The sequence below is a fragment of the Bombina bombina genome, chromosome 5, assembly GCF_027579735.1.
Source record: "Bombina bombina isolate aBomBom1 chromosome 5, aBomBom1.pri, whole genome shotgun sequence".
NCBI classification, from domain to species: Eukaryota; Metazoa; Chordata; class Amphibia; order Anura; family Bombinatoridae; genus Bombina; species Bombina bombina.
In genome coordinates, this window is record NC_069503.1 from 50,039,584 (window position 1) to 50,060,070 (window position 20,487).

At 38.0% G+C, this 20,487-nt stretch overlaps 1 protein-coding gene across 1 annotated transcript in view; it reads left to right on the plus strand.

Annotated features, from left to right (window-relative positions):
- Positions 1-19,402: 19,402 nt before the first annotated feature.
- The window catches only part of LOC128659821 (zinc finger protein 585A-like), a 113,345-nt gene continuing 112,260 nt past the window's right edge, over positions 19,403-20,487 (plus strand). Inside the window, exon 1 of the mRNA XM_053713392.1 lies at positions 19,403-19,519. Coding sequence (XP_053569367.1) covers positions 19,501-19,519 — 19 coding nt within the window. The 5' untranslated portion in view covers positions 19,403-19,500. The remainder of the gene's footprint in view (positions 19,520-20,487) is intronic.

Below are 20,487 nucleotides of genomic sequence, written 5' to 3' on the forward strand. Positions count from 1 at the left end.
TGCTAGTGAAAGTGCTAATATATATTGTGTAGCTTTATGTATATAGTGTAGCTGTAATGCACTAGTAGAGGATATGACAGTGACAATGTGCTCAGTGCTAGTGAAAGTGCTAATATATATTGTGTAGCTTTATGTATTTAGTGCAGCTGTAATGCACTAGTAGATGATATAACAGTGACAATGGGCTCAGTGCTAGTGAAAGTGCTAATATATATTGTGTAGCTTTATGTATATAGTGTAGCTGTAATGCACTAGTAGAGGATATGACAGTGACAATGTGCTCAGTGCTAGTGAAAGTGCTAATATATATTGTGTAGCTTTATGTATATAGTGTAGCTGTAATGCACTAGTAGAGGATATGACAGTGACAATGTGCTCAGTTACTAATTTTATAAATTTGCAGACTTTAAACATTTTAAAAAAATGCATCTAATTTGTCTCTGAAATGGTGGCAGATTTTTCTCTCTCTGATTTGCTGTTGCTTAACATGTGACTTCTCTGTGTATTCTGGGAGATGTAGTTCAATATTGAACTGCTCTTTGTTCCCCTCACATTTACTTCCAGTTCCTGTGCAGCTGCTGCTGGGTGAGTGAGTCAGGCTGTGTGTATTGTGTGATAAAACGTTTTAAAGTTTATAATTGTTATAAATGTTGTTCTGTTAATGCTTGTTATTCATCTGCTTGTGCCAGGCAGTGAGATAGTAAGTGCTGTTCAACTCTTTGTGCTAGTGAAGGGTTAATACACACTGTGCTGCTCTCTGTGCTAGTGAAGGGTTAATACACACTGTGCTGCTCTCTGTGCTAGTGAAGGGTTAATACACACTGTGTTGCTCTCTGTGCTAGTGAAGGGTTAATACACACTGTGTTGCTCTCTGTGCTAGTGAAGGGTTAATACACACTGTGTTGCTCTCTGTGCTAGTGAAGGGTTAATACACACTGTGCTGCTCTCTGTGCTAGTGAAGGGTTAATACACACTGTGCTTCTCTCTGTGCTAGTGAAGGGTTAATACACACTGTGCTGCTCTCTGTGCCAGTGAAGGGTTAATACACCCTGTGCAGCTCTCTGTACTAGTGAAGGGTTAATATACACTGTGCTGCTCTCTGTGCTAGTGAAGGGTTAATACACACTGTGCTGCTCTCAATGCTAGTGAAGGGTTAATACACACTGTGCTGCTCTCTGTGCTAGTGAAGGGTTAATACACACTGTGCTGCTCTCTGTGCTAGTGAAGGGTTAATACACACTGTGCTACTCTCTGTGCTAGTGAAGGGTTAATACACACTGTACTGCTGCTCTCTGTGCTAGTGAAGGGTTAATACACACTGTACTGCTGCTCTCTGTGCTAGTGAAGGGTTAATACACACTGTGCTGCTCTCTGTGCTAGTGAAGGGTTAATACTCACTGTGCTGCTCTCTATGCTGGTGAAGGGTTAATATACACTGTGCTGCTCTCTGTGCTAGTGAAGGGTTAATACACACTGTGCTACTCTCTGTGCTAGTGAAGGGTTAATACACACTGCTGCTCTGTGTGCTAGTGAAGGGTTAATACACAATGTGCAGCTCTCTGTGCTAGTGAAGGGTTAATACACACTGTGCTGCTCTCTGTGCTAGTGAAGGGTTAATACACACTGTGCAGCTCTCTGGGCTAGTGAAGGGGTTAATACACACTGTGCTGCTCTCTGTGCTAGTGAAGGGTTAATACACACTGTGCTGCTCTCTATGCTGGTGAAGGGTTAATATACACTGTGCTGCTCTCTATGCTGGTGAAGGGTTAATATACACTGTGCTGCTCTCTGTGCTAGTGAAGGGTTAATACACACTGTGCTGCTCTGTGTGCTAGTGAAGGGTTAATACACAATGTGCAGCTCTCTGTGCTAGTGAAGGGTTAATACACACTGTGCTGCTCTCTGTGCCAGTGAAGGGCTAATACACACTGTGCTGCTCTCTGTGCTAGTGAAGGGTTAATACACACTGTGCTGCTCTCTGTGCTAGTGAAGAGGTTAATACACACTGCTGCTCTCTGTGCTAGTGAAGGGTTAATACACACTGTGCTGCTCTCTGTGCCAGTGAAGGGTTAATACACACTGTGCTACTCACTGTGCTAGTGAAGGGTTAATACACACTGTGCTGCTCTCTATGCTGGTGAAGGGTTAATATACACTGTGCTACTCTCTGTGCTAGTGAAGGGTTAATACACACTGTGCTACTCTCTGTGCTAGTGAAGGGTTAATACACACTGTGCTGCTCTGTGTGCTAGTGAAGGGTTAATACACAATGTGCAGCTCTCTGTGCTAGTGAAGGGTTAATACACACTGTGCTGCTCTCTGTGCCAGTGAAGGGCTAATACACACTGTGCTGCTCTCTGTGCTAGTGAAGGGTTAATACACACTGTGCTGCTCTCTGTGCTAGTGAAGAGGTTAATACACACTGTGCTGCTCTCTGTGCTAGTGAAGGGTTAATACACACTGTGCTGCTCTCTGTGCCAGTGAAGGGTTAATACACACTGTGCTGCTCTCTGTGCCAGTGAAGGGTTAATACACACTGTGCTACTCACTGTGCTAGTGAAGGGTTAATACACACTGTGCAGCTCTCTGTGCTAGTGAAGGGTTAATACACACTGTGCTGCTCTCTGTGCTAGTGAAGGGTTAATACACACTGTGCTGCTCTCTGTGCTAGTGAAGGGGTTAATACACACTGTGCAGCTCTCTGTGCTAGTGAAGGGTTAATACACACTGTGCTGCTCTCTGTGCTAGTGAAGGGTTAATACACACTGTGCAGCTCTCTGTGCTAGTGAAGGGGTTAATACACACTGTGCAGCTCTCTGTGCTAGTGAAGGGTTAATGCACACTGTGCAGCTCTCTGTGCTAGTGAAGGGTTAATACACACTGTGCAGCTCTCTGTGCTAGTGAAGGGTTAATACACACTGTGCAGCTCTCTGTGCTAGTGAAGGGGTTAATACACACTGTGCAGCTCTCTGTGCTAGTGAAGGGTTAATACACACTGTGCAGCTCTCTGTGCTAGTGAAGGGTTAATGCACACTGTGCAGCTCTCTGTGCTAGTGAAGGGTTAATGCACAATGTGCAGCTCTCTGTGCTAGTGAAGGGTTAATACACACTGTGCTGCTCTCTGTGCCAGTGAAGGGTTAATACACACTGTGCTGCTCTCTGTGCTAGTGAAGGGTTAATACACACTGTGCTGCTCCCTGTGCTAGTGAAGGGTTAATACACACTGTGCGGCTCTCTGTGCTAGTGAAGGGTTAATACACACTGTGCAGCTCTCTGTGCTACTGAAGGGTTAATACACACTGTGCTGCTCCCTGAGGTTATTAAAAGCTGCACAGATCTCTGTGCTGGTTAAGGGGTTTAATACAAATTGCAGTTCTTCTCAGTGCTAGTGAAAGTGCTAATATATTGTGTAGCTTTATGTATATAGTGTAGCTGTAATGCACTAGTAGAGGATATGACAGTGACAATGTGCTCAGTGCTAGTGAAAGTGCTAATATATATTGTGTAGCTTTATGTATATAGTGTAGCTGTAATGCACTAGTAGAGGATATGACAGTGACAATGTGCTCAGTGCTAGTGAAAGTGCTAATATATATTGTGTAGCTTTATGTATATAGTGTAGCTGTAATGCACTAGTAGAGGGTATGACAGTGACAATGTGCTCAGTGCTAGTGAAAGTGCTAATATATTGTGTAGCTTTATATATATATATAGTGTAGCTGTAATGCACTAGTAGAGGATATGACAGTGACAATGTGCTCAGTGCTAGTGAAAGTGCTAATATATATTGTGTAGCTTTATGTATATAGTGTAGCTGTAATGCACTAGTAGAGGATATGACAGTGACAATGTGCTCAGTGCTAGTGAAAGTGCTAATATATATTGTGTAGCTTTATGTATATAGTGTAGCTGTAATGCACTAGTAGAGGATATGACAGTGACAATGTGCTCAGTGCTAATGAAAGTGCTAATATATATTGTGTAGCTTTATGTATATAGTGTAGCTGTAATGCACTAGTAGAGGATATGACAGTGACAATGGGCTCAGTGCTAGTGAAAGTGCTAATATATATTGTGTAGCTTTATGTATATAGTGTAGCTGTAATGCACTAGTAGAGGATATGACAGTGACAATGTGCTCAGTGCTACTGAAAGTGCTAATATATATTGTATAGCTTTATGTATATAGTGTAGCTGTAATGCACTACTAGAGGATATGACAGTGACAATGGGCTCAGTGCTAGTGAAAGTGCTAATATATATTGTGTAGCTTTATGTATATAGTGTAGCTTTATGTATATTGTGTAGCTTTATGTATATAGTGCAGCTGTAATGCACTAGTAGAGGATATGACAGTGACAATGTGCTCAGTGCTAGTGAAAGTGCTAATATATATTGTGTAGCTTTATGTATATAGTGTAGCTGTAATGCACTAGTAGAGGATATGACAGTGACAATGTGCTCAGTGCTAGTGAAAGTGCTAATATATATTGTGTAGCTTTATGTATATAGTGTAGCTGTAATGCACTAGTAGAGGATATGACAGTGACAATTTGCTCAGTGCTAGTGAAAGTGCTAATATATATTGTGTAGCTTTATGTATATAGTGTAGCTGTAATGCACTAGTAGAGGATATGACAGTGACAATGGGCTCAGTGCTAGCGAAAGTGCTAATATATATTGTGTAGCTTTATGTATATAGTGTAGCTGTAATGCACTAGTAGAGGATATGACAGTGACAATGTGCTCAGTGCTAGTGAAAGTGCTAATATATATTGTGTAGCTTTATGTATATAGTGTAGCTGTAATGCACTAGTAGAGGGTATGACAGTGACAATGTGCTCAGTGCTAGTGAAAGTGCTAATATATTGTGTAGCTGTAATGCACTAGTAGAGGATATGACAGTGACAATGTGCTCAGTGCTAGCGAAAGTGCTAATATATATTGTGTAGCTTTATGTATATAGTGTAGCTGTAATGCACTAGTAGAGGATATGACAGTGACAATGTGCTCAGTGCTAGTGAAAGTGCTAATATATATTGTGTAGCTTTATGTATATAGTGTAGCTGTAATGCACTAGTAGAGGGTATGACAGTGACAATGTGCTCAGTGCTAGTGAAAGTGCTAATATATTGTGTAGCTTTATATATATATATAGTGTAGCTGTAATGCACTTGTAGAGGATATGACAGTGACAATGTGCTCAGTGCTAGTGAAAGTGCTAATATATATTGTGTAGCTTTATGTATATAGTGTAGCTGTAATGCACTAGTAGATGATATGACAGTGACAAAGGGCTCAGTGCTAGTGAAAGTGCTAATATATATTGTGTAGCTTTATGTATATAGTGTAGCTGTAATGCACTAGTAGAGGATATGACAGTGACAATGGGCTCAGTGCTAGTGAAAGTGCTAATATATATTGTGTAGCTTTATGTATATAGTGTAGCTTTATGTATATAGTGTAGCTGTAATGTATATAGTGTAGCTTTATGTATATAGTGTAGCTGTAATGCACCAGTAGAGGATATGACAGTGACAATGTGCTCAGTGCTAGTGAAAGTGCTAATATATATTGTGTAGCTTTATGTATATAGTGTAGCTGTAATGCACTAGTAGAGGATATGACAGTGACAATGGGCTCAGTGCTAGTGAAAGTGCTAATATATATTGTGTAGCTTTATGTATATAGTGTAGCTGTAATGCACTAGTAGAGGATATGACAGTGACAATGGGCTCAGTGCTAGTGAAAGTGCTAATATATATTGTGTAGCTTTATGTATATAGTGTAGCTTTATGTATATAGTGTAGCTGTAATGTATATAGTGTAGCTTTATGTATATAGTGTAGCTGTAATGCACCAGTAGAGGATATGACAGTGACAATGTGCTCAGTGCTAGTGAAAGTGCTAATATATATTGTGTAGCTTTATGTATATAGTGTAGCTGTAATGCACTAGTAGAGGATATGACAGTGACAATGGGCTCAGTGCTAGTGAAAGTGCTAATATATATTGTGTAGCTTTATGTATATAGTGTAGCTGTAATGCACTAGTAGAGGATATGACAGTGACAATGTGCTCAGTGCTAGTGAAAGTGCTAATATATATTGTGTAGCTTTATGTATATAGTGTAGCTGTAATATACTAGTAGAGGATATGACAGTGACAATGTGCTCAGTGCTAGTGAAAGTGCTAATATATATTGTGCAGCTTTATGTATATAGTGTAGCTGTAATGCACTAGTAGAGGATATGACAGTGACAATGGGCTCAGTGCTAGTGAAAGTGCTAATATATATTGTGTAGCTTTATGTATATAGTGTAGCTGTAATGTACTAGTAGAGGATATGACAGTGACAATGTGCTCAGTGCTAGTGAAAGTGCTAATATATATTGTGTAGCTTTATGTATATAGTGTAGCTGTAATGCACTAGTAGAGGATATGACAGTGACAATGGGCTCAGTGCTAGTGAAAGTGCTAATATATATACTGTAGCTTTATGTATATAGTGTAGCTGTAATGCACTAGTAGAGGATATGACAGTGACAATGTGCTCAGTGCTAGTGAAAGTGCTAATATATATTGTGTAGCTTTATGTATATAGTGTAGCTGTAATGCACTAGTAGGGGATATGACAGTGACAATGGGCTCAGTGCTAGTGAAAGTGCTAATATATATTGTGTAGCTTTATGTATATAGTGTAGCTGTAATGCACTAGTAGAGGATATGACAGTGACAATGTGCTTAGTGCTAGTGAAAGTGCTAATATATATTGTGTAGCTTTATGTATATAGTGTAGCTGTAGTGCACTAGTAGAGGATATGACAGTGACAATGGGCTCAGTGCTAGTGAAAGTGCTAATATATATTGTGTAGCTTTATGTATATAGTGTAGCTGTAATGCACTAGTAGAGGATATGACAGTGACAATGGGCTCAGTGCTAGTGAAAGTGCTAATATATATTGTGTAGCTTTATGTATATAGTGTAGCTGTAATGCACTAGTAGAGGATATGACAGTGACATTGTGCTCAGTGCTAGTGAAAGTGCTAATATATATTGTGTAGCTTTATGTATATAGTGCAGCTGTAATGCACTAGTAGAGGATATGACAGTGACAATGTGCTCAGTGCTAGTGAAAGTGCTAATATATATTGTGTAGCTTTATGTATATAGTGTAGCTGTAATGCACTAGTAGAGGATATGACAGTGACAATGTGCTCAGTGCTAGTGAAAGTGCTAATATATATTGTGTAGCTTTATGTATATAGTGTAGCTGTAATGCACTAGTAGAGGATATGACAGTGACAATGTGCTCAGTGCTAGTGAAAGTGCTAATATATATTGTGTAGCTTTATGTATATAGTGTAGCTGTAATGCACTAGTAGAGGATATGACAGTGACAATGTGCTCAGTGCTAGTGAAAGTGCTAATATATATTGTGTAGCTTTATGTATATAGTGTAGCTGTAATGCACTAGTAGAGGATATGACAGTGACAATGTTCTCAGTGCTAGTGAAAGTGCTAATATATATTGTGTAGCTTTATGTATATAGTGTAGCTGTAATGCACTAGTAGAGGATATGACAGTGACGATGTGCTCAGTGCTAGTGAAAGTGCTACTATATATTGTGTAGCTTTATGTATATAGTGTAGCTGTAATGCACTAGTAGAGGATATGACAGTGAGAATGTGCTAAGTGCTAGTGAAAGTGCTAATATATATTGTGTAGCTTTATGTATATAGTGTAGCTTTATGTATATAGTGTAGCTGTAATGCACTAGTAGAGGATATGACAGTGACAATGTGCTCAGTGCTAGTGAAAGTGCTAATATATATTGTGTAGCTTTATGTATATAGTGTAGCTGTAATGCACTAGTAGAGGATATGACAGTGACAATGTGCTCAGTGCTAGTGAAAGTGCTAATATATATTGTGTAGCTTTATGTATATAGTGTAGCTGTAATGCACTAGTAGAGGATATGACAGTGACAATGTGCTCAGTGCTAGTGAAAGTGCTACTATATATTGTGTAGCTTTATGTATATAGTGTAGCTTTATGTATATAGTGTAGCTGTAATGCACTAGTAGAGCAGTGATTTTTAATCTTTTTTTTGCCGTGGCACACTTTTTTACATTAAAAAAATCCTGTGGCACACCACCATCCCAAAATTTTAAAACAATCACACATTGTAGCCTAATACAGCATATATATATATACACATACACACAAACACACACATACTGTATGTATTGTGCTGTTATGCCATGCCTCCTACAAACTACCCCTACACTGGGAGTAAAAAACAAGCAAAGTTTAAAAAATATGTCACACTGTTGTCAGTCTGCCGTGGCACACCTGAGGATCTCTCACGGCACACTAGTGTGGCACGGCACACTGGTTGAAAAACACTGTAGTAGAGGATATGACAGTGACAATGGGCTCAGTGCTAGTGAAAGTGCTAATATATATTGTGTAGCTTTATGTATATAGTGTAGCTGTAATGCACTAGTAGAGGATATGACAGTGACAATGTGCTCAGTGCTAGTGAAAGTGCTAATATATATTGTGTAGCTTTATGTATATAGTGTAGCTGTAATGCACTAGTAGAGGATATGACAGTGACAATGGGCTCAGTGCTAGTGAAAGTGCTAATATATATTGTGTAGCTGTAATGCACCAGTAGAGGATATGACAGTGACAATGTGCTCAGTGCTAGTGAAAGTGCTAATATATATTGTGTAGCTTTATGTATATAGTGTAGCTGTAATGCACTAGTAGAGGATATGACAGTGACAATGTGCTCAGTGCTAGTGAAAGTGCTAATATATATTGTGTAGCTTTATGTATATAGTGCAGCTGTAATGCACTAGTAGAGGATATGACAGTGACAATGGGCTCAGTGCTAGTGAAAGTGCTAATATATATTGTGTAGCTTTATGTATATAGTGTAGCTGTAATGCACTAGTAGAGGATATGACAGTGACAATGTGCTCAGTGCTAGTGAAAGTGCTAATATATATTGTGTAGCTTTATGTATATAGTGTAGCTGTAATGCACTAATAGAGGATATGACAGTGACAATGTGCTCAGTGCTAGTGAAAGTGCTAATATATATTGTGTAGCTTTATGTATATAGTGTAGCTGTAATGCACTAGTAGAGGATATGACAGTGACAATGTGCTCAGTGCTAGTGAAAGTGCTAATATATATTGTGTAGCTTTATGTATATAGTGTAGCTGTAATGCACTAGTAGAGGATATGACAGTGACAATGTGCTCAGTTACTTATTTTATGAATTTGCAGAATTTAAAGGGACATAAAACAGGTTGAGATCTGTGTATATCCTAAAAGGGCTAATTAATTAAAAATAGTTTTGCATAACAGTGTTTAAAAATTGCTGGTAAGTATTTTAAAATAATTTTTAAAAATTAGCAAAATGAATTGCATAGCTACTCTGCCTGGATCAACCAACTCCCCCCCCCCCCATTAGTGTTTAGACACAGGCATTGTATTTGAACTGAGTTCACAGCTTCTAGGTATGCTCCAGCAGATAATCCCTATGCACTTTTGCATTCTACCAAAACAACAATAGATATAGATACAGCCATAGAAGGAAATGTATGGGGGGAGTTATAGCTTTACAAGTCAGAAACTAAAAACAAAGGGTTAATGGCGAGGCACTGCAGTATAAATTTGCAGGTAAAGTAATTAACGTACATACTATATTATTTTGTCTCTATTCAAACTTGTTTTATGTCATCAGACCGCTGATCTGACCGCTGCTTTCCTAACCTTTCGCCACCTCTAATGTGGCGAAATTCAGTCTCCGCGGTCTAGTCCGACCCAGGAGATTGACAGCTCCTGCCCACGTGTGATTGGATTGCACACAAGCGCAAAATAGCGTTTGTGTGCAATGTTAAATTCCTCCGTGGAATTTGCCCCACCAGAGGTGAGCTACGGCGGACAGGGGCACGTGTATGCGCCCCTGTCCACCTTAACTTGATAAATCTAGTCATAAGTGCTGTTTAACTCTTTGTGTTAGTGAAGGTCTAACACACTCTGTGCAGCTCTCTGTGCTAGTGAAGGGTTAATACAGACTGTGCAGCTCTTTGACTTAATGAAGGGGTTAATACAAGCTGCAGAGCTCTCTGTGCTAGTGAAGGGGTTAATAAAAAGTGCAGCTCTTCTCAGTGCTAGTGAAAGTGCTAATATATACAGGTGGCCCTCGGTTTACGCTGGTTCAATTTGTGCCATTTCAGAATAACAAACTTTTTTTCAGTCATGTAACTACTATTGAAAAGCATTGGAAAGCAATGCACTAATTAAAATAGCCAGTAGGTGGAGCTGTCCGCTTGTGTTTCAGCAAAGTAATGCAAGCTTAGCAGACTGATATTGATCTGTGTACACAGAGCAGACCAGACCTATTGAGCAATAAGATCTAGCAGCCACTTCCCTTTTATCTTCCTGTCCATCTGCTTGAGGTGAGGGTGTCTAACTGCTTAATCAGTCCAGATTGAAATGCATAGAATAGGTGCAGACCCAATATTATCTAACATGCTAACAATGCAGAGAACTGTTTGCAGAAAAATGCAAGTAAAAACATTTTTTGTTCATTAAACTTACTTTGATGATGATACAATCTATATTTTTAGGTTTATAATGCTGTTTAGCATTTAAAGTCTTCATTTCAAAGCTTTAAAAATAATGTATTAGGTGTTATGACAATTTTGAAAGGGGCCTGGAACCTAACTCCCTCACTTCCCATTGACTTACATTATAAACTGGGTTTCAATTTACAACGGTTTCAATTTACAACCATTCCTTCTGGAACCTAACCTCAGCGTAAACTGAGGGCTACCTGTATTGTGTAGCTTTATGTATATAGTGTAGCTGTAATGCACTAGTAGAGGATATGACAGTGACAATGTGCTCAGTGCTAGTGAAAGTGCTAATATATATTGTGTAGCTTTATGTATATAGTGCAGCTGTAATGCACTAGTAGAGGATATGACAGTGACAATGTGCTCAGTGCTTGTGAAAGTGCTAATATATATTGTGTAGCTTTATGTATATAGTGTAGCTGTAATGCACTAGTAGAGGATATGACAGTGACAATGTGCTCAGTGCTAGTGAAAGTGCTAATATATATTGTGTAGCTTTATGTATATAGTGTAGCTGTAATGCACTAGTAGAGGATATGACAGTGACAATGGGCTCAGTGCTAGTGAAAGTGCTAATATATATTGTGTAGCTTTATGTATATAGTGTAGCTGTAATGTACTAGTAGAGAATATGACAGTGACAATGTGCTCAGTGCTAGTGAAAGTGCTAATATATATTGTTTAGCTTTGTATATAGTGTAGCTGTAATGCACTAGTAGAGGATATGACAGTGACAATGTGCTCAGTGCTAGTGAAAGTGCTAATATATATTGTGTAGCTTTATGTATATAGTGTAGCTGTAATGCACTAGTAGAGGATATGACAGTGACAATGTGCTCAGTGCTAGTGAAAGTACTAATATATATTGTGTAGCTTTATGTATATAGTGCAGCTGTAATTCACCAGTAGAGGATATGACAGTGACAATGTGCTCAGTTACTAATTTTATGAATTTTCAGCATTTAAAAATGATAAAAGGCACCCAAACTGTCTTTGAAATGGTTGCATATTTTCTTTTGTCTGATTGGCTGCTGCTTAACATGTGACTTCTCGGCGTGTATTCTGGGAGATACCCAATTGAAATAATAATAATAAAACATGCTAGGTTAAAAGTAGGAAATTTCTCACTCATTAGCACAGTGTGATGAAAATAGCAGGTTATAAAACCATAAGTAAATCAGGGCTGTATCTGGAGCAGGACAGAATAGCTGCAAAATAAGGTAAATGGGGGCATCATTATTATTATTATTATTAGTAGTAGTATTATTATTATTAGTATTATTATTATTGTTATTATTAGTAGTATTATATTGTGTATCTGTGGGCTACTAACATCTTGTGTGTGTCTCTGAACATTTGGTTGTTTTATTCAGCAAAACTGTTCTTGTGCAGGAACCAACCTGCAGTAATGGGGTTTAGGCTTACATATGGGCAGCACCATAAGGATACAGCTGCACAACAATCAAGATGACAGCGTTAGAAAAAGCTTCATGCTGCGGTTTGTTTTTTTGCTTCCCTTTCACGTGCAGAGAGCCTGAGGGTTTTATGAGTTTTTATAGGATAATAGGTCCTTGATGCTCAGTGAGACACCCGTTGTACTTCTCTATTGATTGCAAGCTTTTTAAATTATTGTGGTAGCTTTGGAAATGTTCTGCCTGCCCATGACTCTTATAACTGTCCATCCTCCAGTGAAACCCCATTTCTATAGATCTATCCTGGTTATGTCCGCTTCCCAGTGAAGATATTGCTAAGCTGTTGGATAATAGAAAGCATTTGATAAAGGAAGGATCATTTTCTGAGGATTCCAAACTATCCTCCTCGTAAACGGCTTCAGTAGAATAGGTGCATTGCGCATGCGCAAAAAACGGTTACGAGGAGGCTAGAAAAATTACACAGATCACAAGAACATGCTGATGTCACTAATGACAAAAAAATAGGAGGGCCTTAACGGACATTTTGAAATGGCTGCGGTATGAACAGTAATTTATTTTACTGGCAAACACAATATATTAGAAAACTGGGCTACATTGGTAAATGATGATTGATGGAAAGTTTATATGTATAACTTAACTTTTGGGTTGACTGTCCCTTTAAATTGGATCAAAGAGGGTGGAGTTTTTGAGCACCACAGGGTTAGGATACATTGTCTGGCAATTAGAATGAAAAGGGTTAGTAAGGGGTGTAGTTTACTGTGAATATTAACTATTTGAATAAAAATATGTCAGTTGAAAATGTTAGTTCTATGGATAGCGTTATGTTGATCCAGTATTGAAGGCAATTCTAAAAGTGCTTAACCTTTGGGCATTCATAGAAGTAATGGGTCATGGAGGGCTTAGCATAGTGGCATTTAATACAGCAGTTTGGGTGAGTAGGGTTCCATTTTACCCATCTCCTGGAGATGATGTAGTCTCTGTTTATTAGTCTAGCCTGAGCTTCTCTCAATGTTAGATATAGGGTAGATTTTTAGCAAGTTCCAAGCTATTCCTAATATCCTGTATAGTTATGTCAGCATTCATATCTGGTCGCAGTCTTTCCAATATTATATTTTGAATCTTATTAGTGGGATGTTTAAGGATGTCTTGGTAGAAACTTGTAATTGAGAAATGCCCAACACCAAAAGCCAACCGGACAGTAATGAATGGTGTGGGATTCCAAAAGGCTGGGTTTTTAGATATCATATTAATGGTATAATGTCAGAGAGTATGCATAAAAATGTTTATTTGAAATGTCATATCTGTCTTTGAGCTCTTGGAAGGATCTGACGGTTTGCAGCAAAGGGTCTAGAGCATCCCCCACTGTTCTAAGTCCCTTCTCCCACCAGACTGCAAAGGGGGCATTTTCATTCCCTGCGGGGAAAACACTGTTCCCTATTAGAGATATGAGTTTAGGGGTGGGATGTGAACATTTTATGGGCTAGTGACCAAGCCCTCAGAGAGTCTTTGTATAGATTATTGTTCTTAAGAGATAGTGGTAGCGATTTGGCTGTGTAGTATGGAAGGGAGGATAGGGCATAGGATGCAGTTACCGCATTTTCCAAAGATACATTGTAAAAATGGGCTGTGCCAAGCTGCCATTCTGTCACTAGCCTTAGTAAAGTTGCTCAGTTATAGTACTTAAGATTAGGTAGGACTAGCCCACCACTTGTATAAGGGAGGTGTAGTCTATATGCAGCTATTCTGGGGGGGGGGTCCCTCACCATAGGAACTGAGTGATTGCTCTTTCTAAATTTTTAATATATTTGTTAGTCATTAGGAGGGGCAACATGAGTAATGGGAACAAAAGTTTTGGGAGTAAGGACATTTTAAGAAGATTGACACGGCCCAAGAGGTTTAAGGGGAGGTTTCTCCAGTTGGTGAGTAGAGTGTAGAGTAAGGTGCACAGTTTTTTTATATTTAGGTCATAACGTTTATTTGGGTTTCTATGCAATTGGATACCTAGATAGGTGAGTGAATTAGGTACTTCGACAAATGGGTAGGAAATTACTTTTGAGGTACCTTGTGTTAACCACAGGTTTTCTGATTTGGAATTATTAATTTTGTATCCCAAAAATTTGCCAAAGGTCTCCAGATTTGCAAAGATTATTGTTATGTATTTGCCTGGGGACTCTATAAACAGGAGCATATTGTCTGCATATAGTGCAAGCTTGTGAATGCTACATCCGATGGACACCCCCGGGAAGTCTCAATTTGACAGCCAGAGGCTCCAGAGCTAGGTAAAAAATCAGGGGTGAAAGGGGACATCCCTGTCTAGTGCCCCTTTCCAGGGTGAAATCTGTGGAAAAGAATCAATTTACCAGTATTTGAGCTATAGGGGTAGAGTATATTTTATGGAGTGCATTTAAAAAAGGGCCTTGGAAATTATATCTGTTAAGCGCTTTGAAAAGATAGTCCTATTTGACAAGATCGAAGGCCTTTTCTGCATTGAGGGATAAAAGAAAGGCTTCGCTTTGAGGGGCTACCGACTCTTATCTATCACTCTCCCAATAGTGGTCAACGACATGTAGCACCCATCTTAAATTGGTCACTGAAGTATGGTGAGACACAAAGCCTGTTTGGTCGGGGTGTAGTTATGAAGGAAGGATATTCTTCAGACGTTCAGCCAGAATCTTTGTGAAAGTCTTATAATCCGTATTGAGGAGAAAGATAAGGCAGTATGACTCTGGCAGAGAGTGATTCTTACCGGGTTTTAGGGATTAAGGTTATGCAGGCTGAGGAAAAAGTAGCAGATGGTCTGTCCTCTTCTTTTAGAAAGCCGTTGTATACTGGTCTGTATTATTATCACTATTTGTGTGTGGTTTTTAGTATACATTTTTGGATATATAACAAGTGAGATGCTAATGCTTGTGCTAGTGTTATCACGATCATTTGCACCCCCTTACCATTGAGCTTGTATTACATATTGAGCGAAATTACGATTGCGCTATTTAAGCTTCAATCTTTACAGCAATCTTAGAGCTGTGGTTTATTGTTTTGTTTTGTTTTTAACAAAAAGTTGTACACAGTACTTCAAAAATACATTGCAAAGTACACTTACACTCATATTAACACTGTCTTAATATATTTTTTTTATTGCACACAATAATAAATAAATATTAATACATATATACATATACATAAATATAAATATATATCATATAAATACAGAGGGTATTGAAAAGAATCACCCCTTGAAAATAATCACATTTTGTTGCTTTGCAGCCTGCAATGAAGACAGACACAGTTTTTGTTTATCCAGTTGAAAAATATAACCTGTCAGGCAAAAATAGACAATTCAAAAACAGAATCATTGAGTTGGAAAAAGCATCACCCCCTCCTAAAACTACTTGTAAACTCAATCAGGTGTAGCTTATCACCTTCTCAAATGCACACACAATTCCATTTGACCTTCAACTGTGGGCATATTGATTAGCTCCAGATTTCCTGGAGCATCTCAGTCCCTGGTAGTGCAACTGAAGCAAATAATCAACTATGGATGGCAAGGCACTGACAAAAGATCTCTGGGATAATGTTGTAGACAGGCATAAGTCAGAAGATGGATACAAGAAATTATCAAAGGCTTTATCAATGCCTAGAAGCACAGTGAACTCTATTATTAAGAAGTGGAAGGTGTTTGGTGCAACACAGACCCTCTCTGGATCAGGATGTCGCTCCAGACTAATCTAATTGACTTCTTTGATTATGTAACAAAAGTATTAGACAAGGGTGGAGCAGTTGATGTAGCATATCTAGATTTCAGCAAAGCATTTGACACCGTCCCACACAATAAACTAATTCACAAACTGTATCTCCTTGGTCTAGATTAAAAAAATGTGAACTGGGTAGAATGCTGGCTTAAGGACAGAAAACAAAGTGTCTTAGTAAATGGAGTTCATTCAACAGAGGGGGCTGTTACTAGTGGTGTTCCTCAGGGGTCAGTTCTGGGGCCTGTTTTGTTTAACATATTTATCTGCGATATCAGCAAAGGGCTATAGGGGAAAGTATGTCTCTTTGCAGATGATACAAAAATTTGTAACAGAGTGGATGTTTCAGGGGGGTAGACAAAATGAGAAGTGATATACAACAATTGGAGGATTGGACAAACGACTGGGATCTAAAGTTTAACACAGCAAAGTGTAAAATAATGCATTTAGGGAAGAAAAATCCAAATGTTAATTACAGACTCAATGACACTTTACTGACTGTTACAGATGAGGAACAGGACTTGGGAATTATTATTTCAGATGATTTAAAACTTAGTAAACAATGTAGTAATGCAGCGAGTAAGGCTAGCAGAATGCTTGGATGTATTGGTAGAGGTATTTGCAGCAGAAATAGTAAGGTTCTTATGCCGTTTTATAGATCATTAGTTAGGCCTCATCTTGAGTATTGTGTGCAGTTCTGGAGGCCATATCTTCAGAAGGATATTAACAAACTTGAATCTGTGCAAAGGAGGGCTACCAAAATGGTACATGGTCTAAAAAATAAAACTTACCAGGATAGGCTCAATGACCTAAATATGTATATCTTAGAGGAGAGAAGGGAAAGAGGTGATATGATAGCAACTTTCAAGTACATTAAAGGGTTTAGTAAAACTGAGGCTGTGGGTATTTTACATAAAATTGAAAATTCAAGAACAAGGGGTCATGAGCTCAATCTAAAGGGTAGTAGATTCAGGAGTAATTTGAGGAAGCACATCTTTAGAGAAAGAGTGATTGATTTATGGAATAAACTTCCTCAAGAGGTAGTAGCAACAAACACTGTGGGGGACTTTAAAAATGCATGGGACAAGCATAAGGCTATCCTACGAACTAGATACGTTTATACTGATAGGTAAGGTCGGGCAGACTTTCTCTGCCTATGGCTCTTATCTGCCGTCAATATCTATGTTTCTATGTTTCCACACTGGATGAAAGAGCCGGAAGGAAACTGGTCAGAGACTGGTCAGAGGTCCACAGCAACTCTGAAGCAGTTGCAGGAATTTTTGACAAAGAGTGGTCATTGTGTGTATGTGACAACAATATCACAAATTCTCCACAGATGTGGCTTGTATGGGATGGTTGCAAGAAAAAAGCCACTCCTCAAGAAAGGCCACATGTAGTCACAACTGAGCTTTGCCATAACACACCTAGGAAATTCTGAGGTCACATGGAAAAGGTGTCATGGACAGAGGAGACTAAAATTTATTTTTTTTGGCCTCAACAATACAGCTCACCATCCAAGTAACACCATACCTACAGTAAAGCACGGAGGTGGTAATATCCTGTTATGGGGGTGTTTCTCTGCAGCAGGCACTAGAGCACTGGTCAGGATAGAAGGAATAATGTATGGGGCAAAATACCCTCAATTTCTTGAGTAAAATCTGCTACTCTCTGCCAGGAAGTTCTCAATGGGAAGAAGGTTTACCTTCAAACATGACAATGACCCAAAGCACACACCAACAATGACCACACAGTGGTTGAAGTACAAAAAGGTGAATGGCCTAGTCAGAGCCCAGACTTAAACCCCATTGAATATCTGTGGCATGACTTGAAAACTGCAGTCAACAAACAGTCACCATCAAATGTAACAAAACTGGAGTAGTACTGCAAAGAAGAGTGGGCAAATATTGCACTGTCCAGATGTGTAAAGTTAGTAGAGACATATCCCAACAAACTAAAGGTTGTAATTAAAGGTACAGTATAATATAAAATAGTTTTTTTTTTCCTTAATGTATTTCCAATTACTTTTTTTTACTAGCTGCAGAGTATAAAATGATGAGATTTGCTTTTTAGGGTTTGTGTATATGAAATAGCTGATTTTGTGTTTTGAAGCCACAACCTAATAGAATTGGTTGAGTTTGTAGGTATAATCAGATCTCATTACTTTATCACATTGTGTACATATACCTGCTTCTTTATCTTATATCTGTCCATAAACCAATCACCAATACTTGGATAGAACAATGGAACATTAACATTGTATTACCTTTATCTCTTCTATACCCACTGGGATTGTAATTTCTTCTGCTGTCTGTGTTTACACAACGTATCTATAGCTTGGCCCTAAGGCCAGAAACTTTCAGAATAGGTGGGGATACCACAGGCTATTTCAACTATGTCAAATGCCAATATAAGGATAAAGGAAATACTTGTAAACAATTTAATACACTTCCAGCATGTAAAGTTGATCATTGGGAACAAATTAAATGGAAGAAATATTTTGAGTAAACTGTCCCTTTAAAGCAAATGTGGTTCAAAAAATACTGATACAAGGGGGTGATCCTTTTTCCAACTCACTGATTCTGTTTTTGAATTGTTTTTTTTGCCTGATATGTTGGTGTTGTATCTTTCACTTGGGTGTTATAAGTTGCACTGAGTAATTACAACTGGATAAACAAAAACTGTGTCTGTCTTTATTTCAGGGGGTGATTATTTTTAATACCCGCTATATAGCCATAAATATAAGTGCATTAGAGCCCTTTGCCATATGTAGATGAAAACATGATAAAACATATGTATGCAATATTCATGTTTAATAAAGATTTTATCTATGTATTTTCATTTGCTAACATGAATATGCTACATTGTTTGCACAATGGATGCGAAAATGGGATTGCATTTGCGTAATAGTCGGGTGTTAGGTTTCTTTCCACTTTTTTTTTTCTCCATTGACTTCTATGGGGGATTACATGCATGCGATAATTTAAGTTAGGACTTTTTCGCTAGACCGGTTAACGCTTGCGCAAATTTTTTTTTTTTTTAACTTGTAATACGAGCGCAACCCGACAAACGGAAATGTTTTACCTTGCCACTTGTAATCTAGCCTTTTTTTAGTGAATACAAAATGTCTGACAGTGAGATTAGTAGGAAGTACAATTCCAATACTGTAGTATTAGATTTAACTTACACTTAATCAACTCTTATTTAACATTTCTTTTCAGGAATATTGTTGATGTGTAAGTGCCGCTCTTTCATAAATTATATTAAAAATGATTATAATATATTTGTAAAGCTGTAGTATGTCCCACTTATAAATAGATTGTCTACTCCTGAGCTTATATTTTAAAGTTTTTGAAAGATTAATATTTAAGGTGCAACTGTAACACCCACAGAGCTAACTGTACAAAATGCTTGTGCTGTATCAATAGCACATATGTAATAACCTAAACAGCTGATCTGTATCACATGAATTGTTATGTGTGCCTTTAATTATACCATACGTACAGTTAATCAGAACCATTATTTATTATTATCTGTCTAAACCATTTAATATACTTTTTACAGACACGGCCAGAGCACTGAGAGATATCAGGTATTGATGTAACTGGAGTGAATAAGGGAACCATTTTCCTGAGCACAGACATTGGAGCCTGTTATCAGCATGAACTCATATGTGTTAGGTGAGTAAAATAGATATTATGCTGACTTTAATTACTTTGAAATAGAATAGAGCACTCATTAAAAAAAAATTGTTTTTATGTTAATATATTTTCAATGACTTGTTATACTAGCTGCACTATATAAAATGTATCAGGAATTGCAATTTCAGGTTTATTTGTGTATATGAAGTAGCTGGTTTTGTGCTTTTAAACCACAGCCTATTACAATGGGTTGAGCTTCAGGTAATATCATATTTCATTATGTTATCACTTTGTGTACACATATTTGCTTCCTTATCTTATATTTGTCTGAAAAACTAAAGCTCAATACATAGAGAGAACAATGGAACATCATGTTATTATTTAACTATCCTGCACTGGCAGTGTAATTTCTTCTACTGGCCGTGTTTACTTAGGCTATTCAATAGCTGAGACTCCAGTATCAAAACTTTCAGTATAGATTGGGATTCCACAAGCTAAATCAGCTATTTCAAAGGCTGAAATAGGAGTAAAAGAGCTACTTGTAAACAATTTAATACACTCCAGCAGGTAAAATGGATCACTGGGAACAATTTAAATGGGAGAGCATTTTTGGGTGACCTTCCCTTTAACAGTGATTATTATTAAAAGTAATATTTTTTTGGCTGATTATATAAATAAAACAACTGCAACAGCAAGCTAAGAAACATCATAAGATCGCTGCTACTTAGCCTTTCAAAATATCTCACACTAATTATTAGTCTGTGATAATTAAGCCATCATATTCTCACCCAACTGGTTGAGTATGAGTCGGGCAGGGCTGTGTGTGCATTTGCTTGTACAATGTTAAATGAGGATGGTGGATGCCACCTCTTTTGCCCAGAATACAGATGTACTTGTTCCCTGGCTGAGAACATTATCCACCTGCACATTTTTTTATTTTATTTTAAAATATTTTTATTGAGGTAAAGTATGGCATACAAACAAATTATTTAAGCATTACATACGTA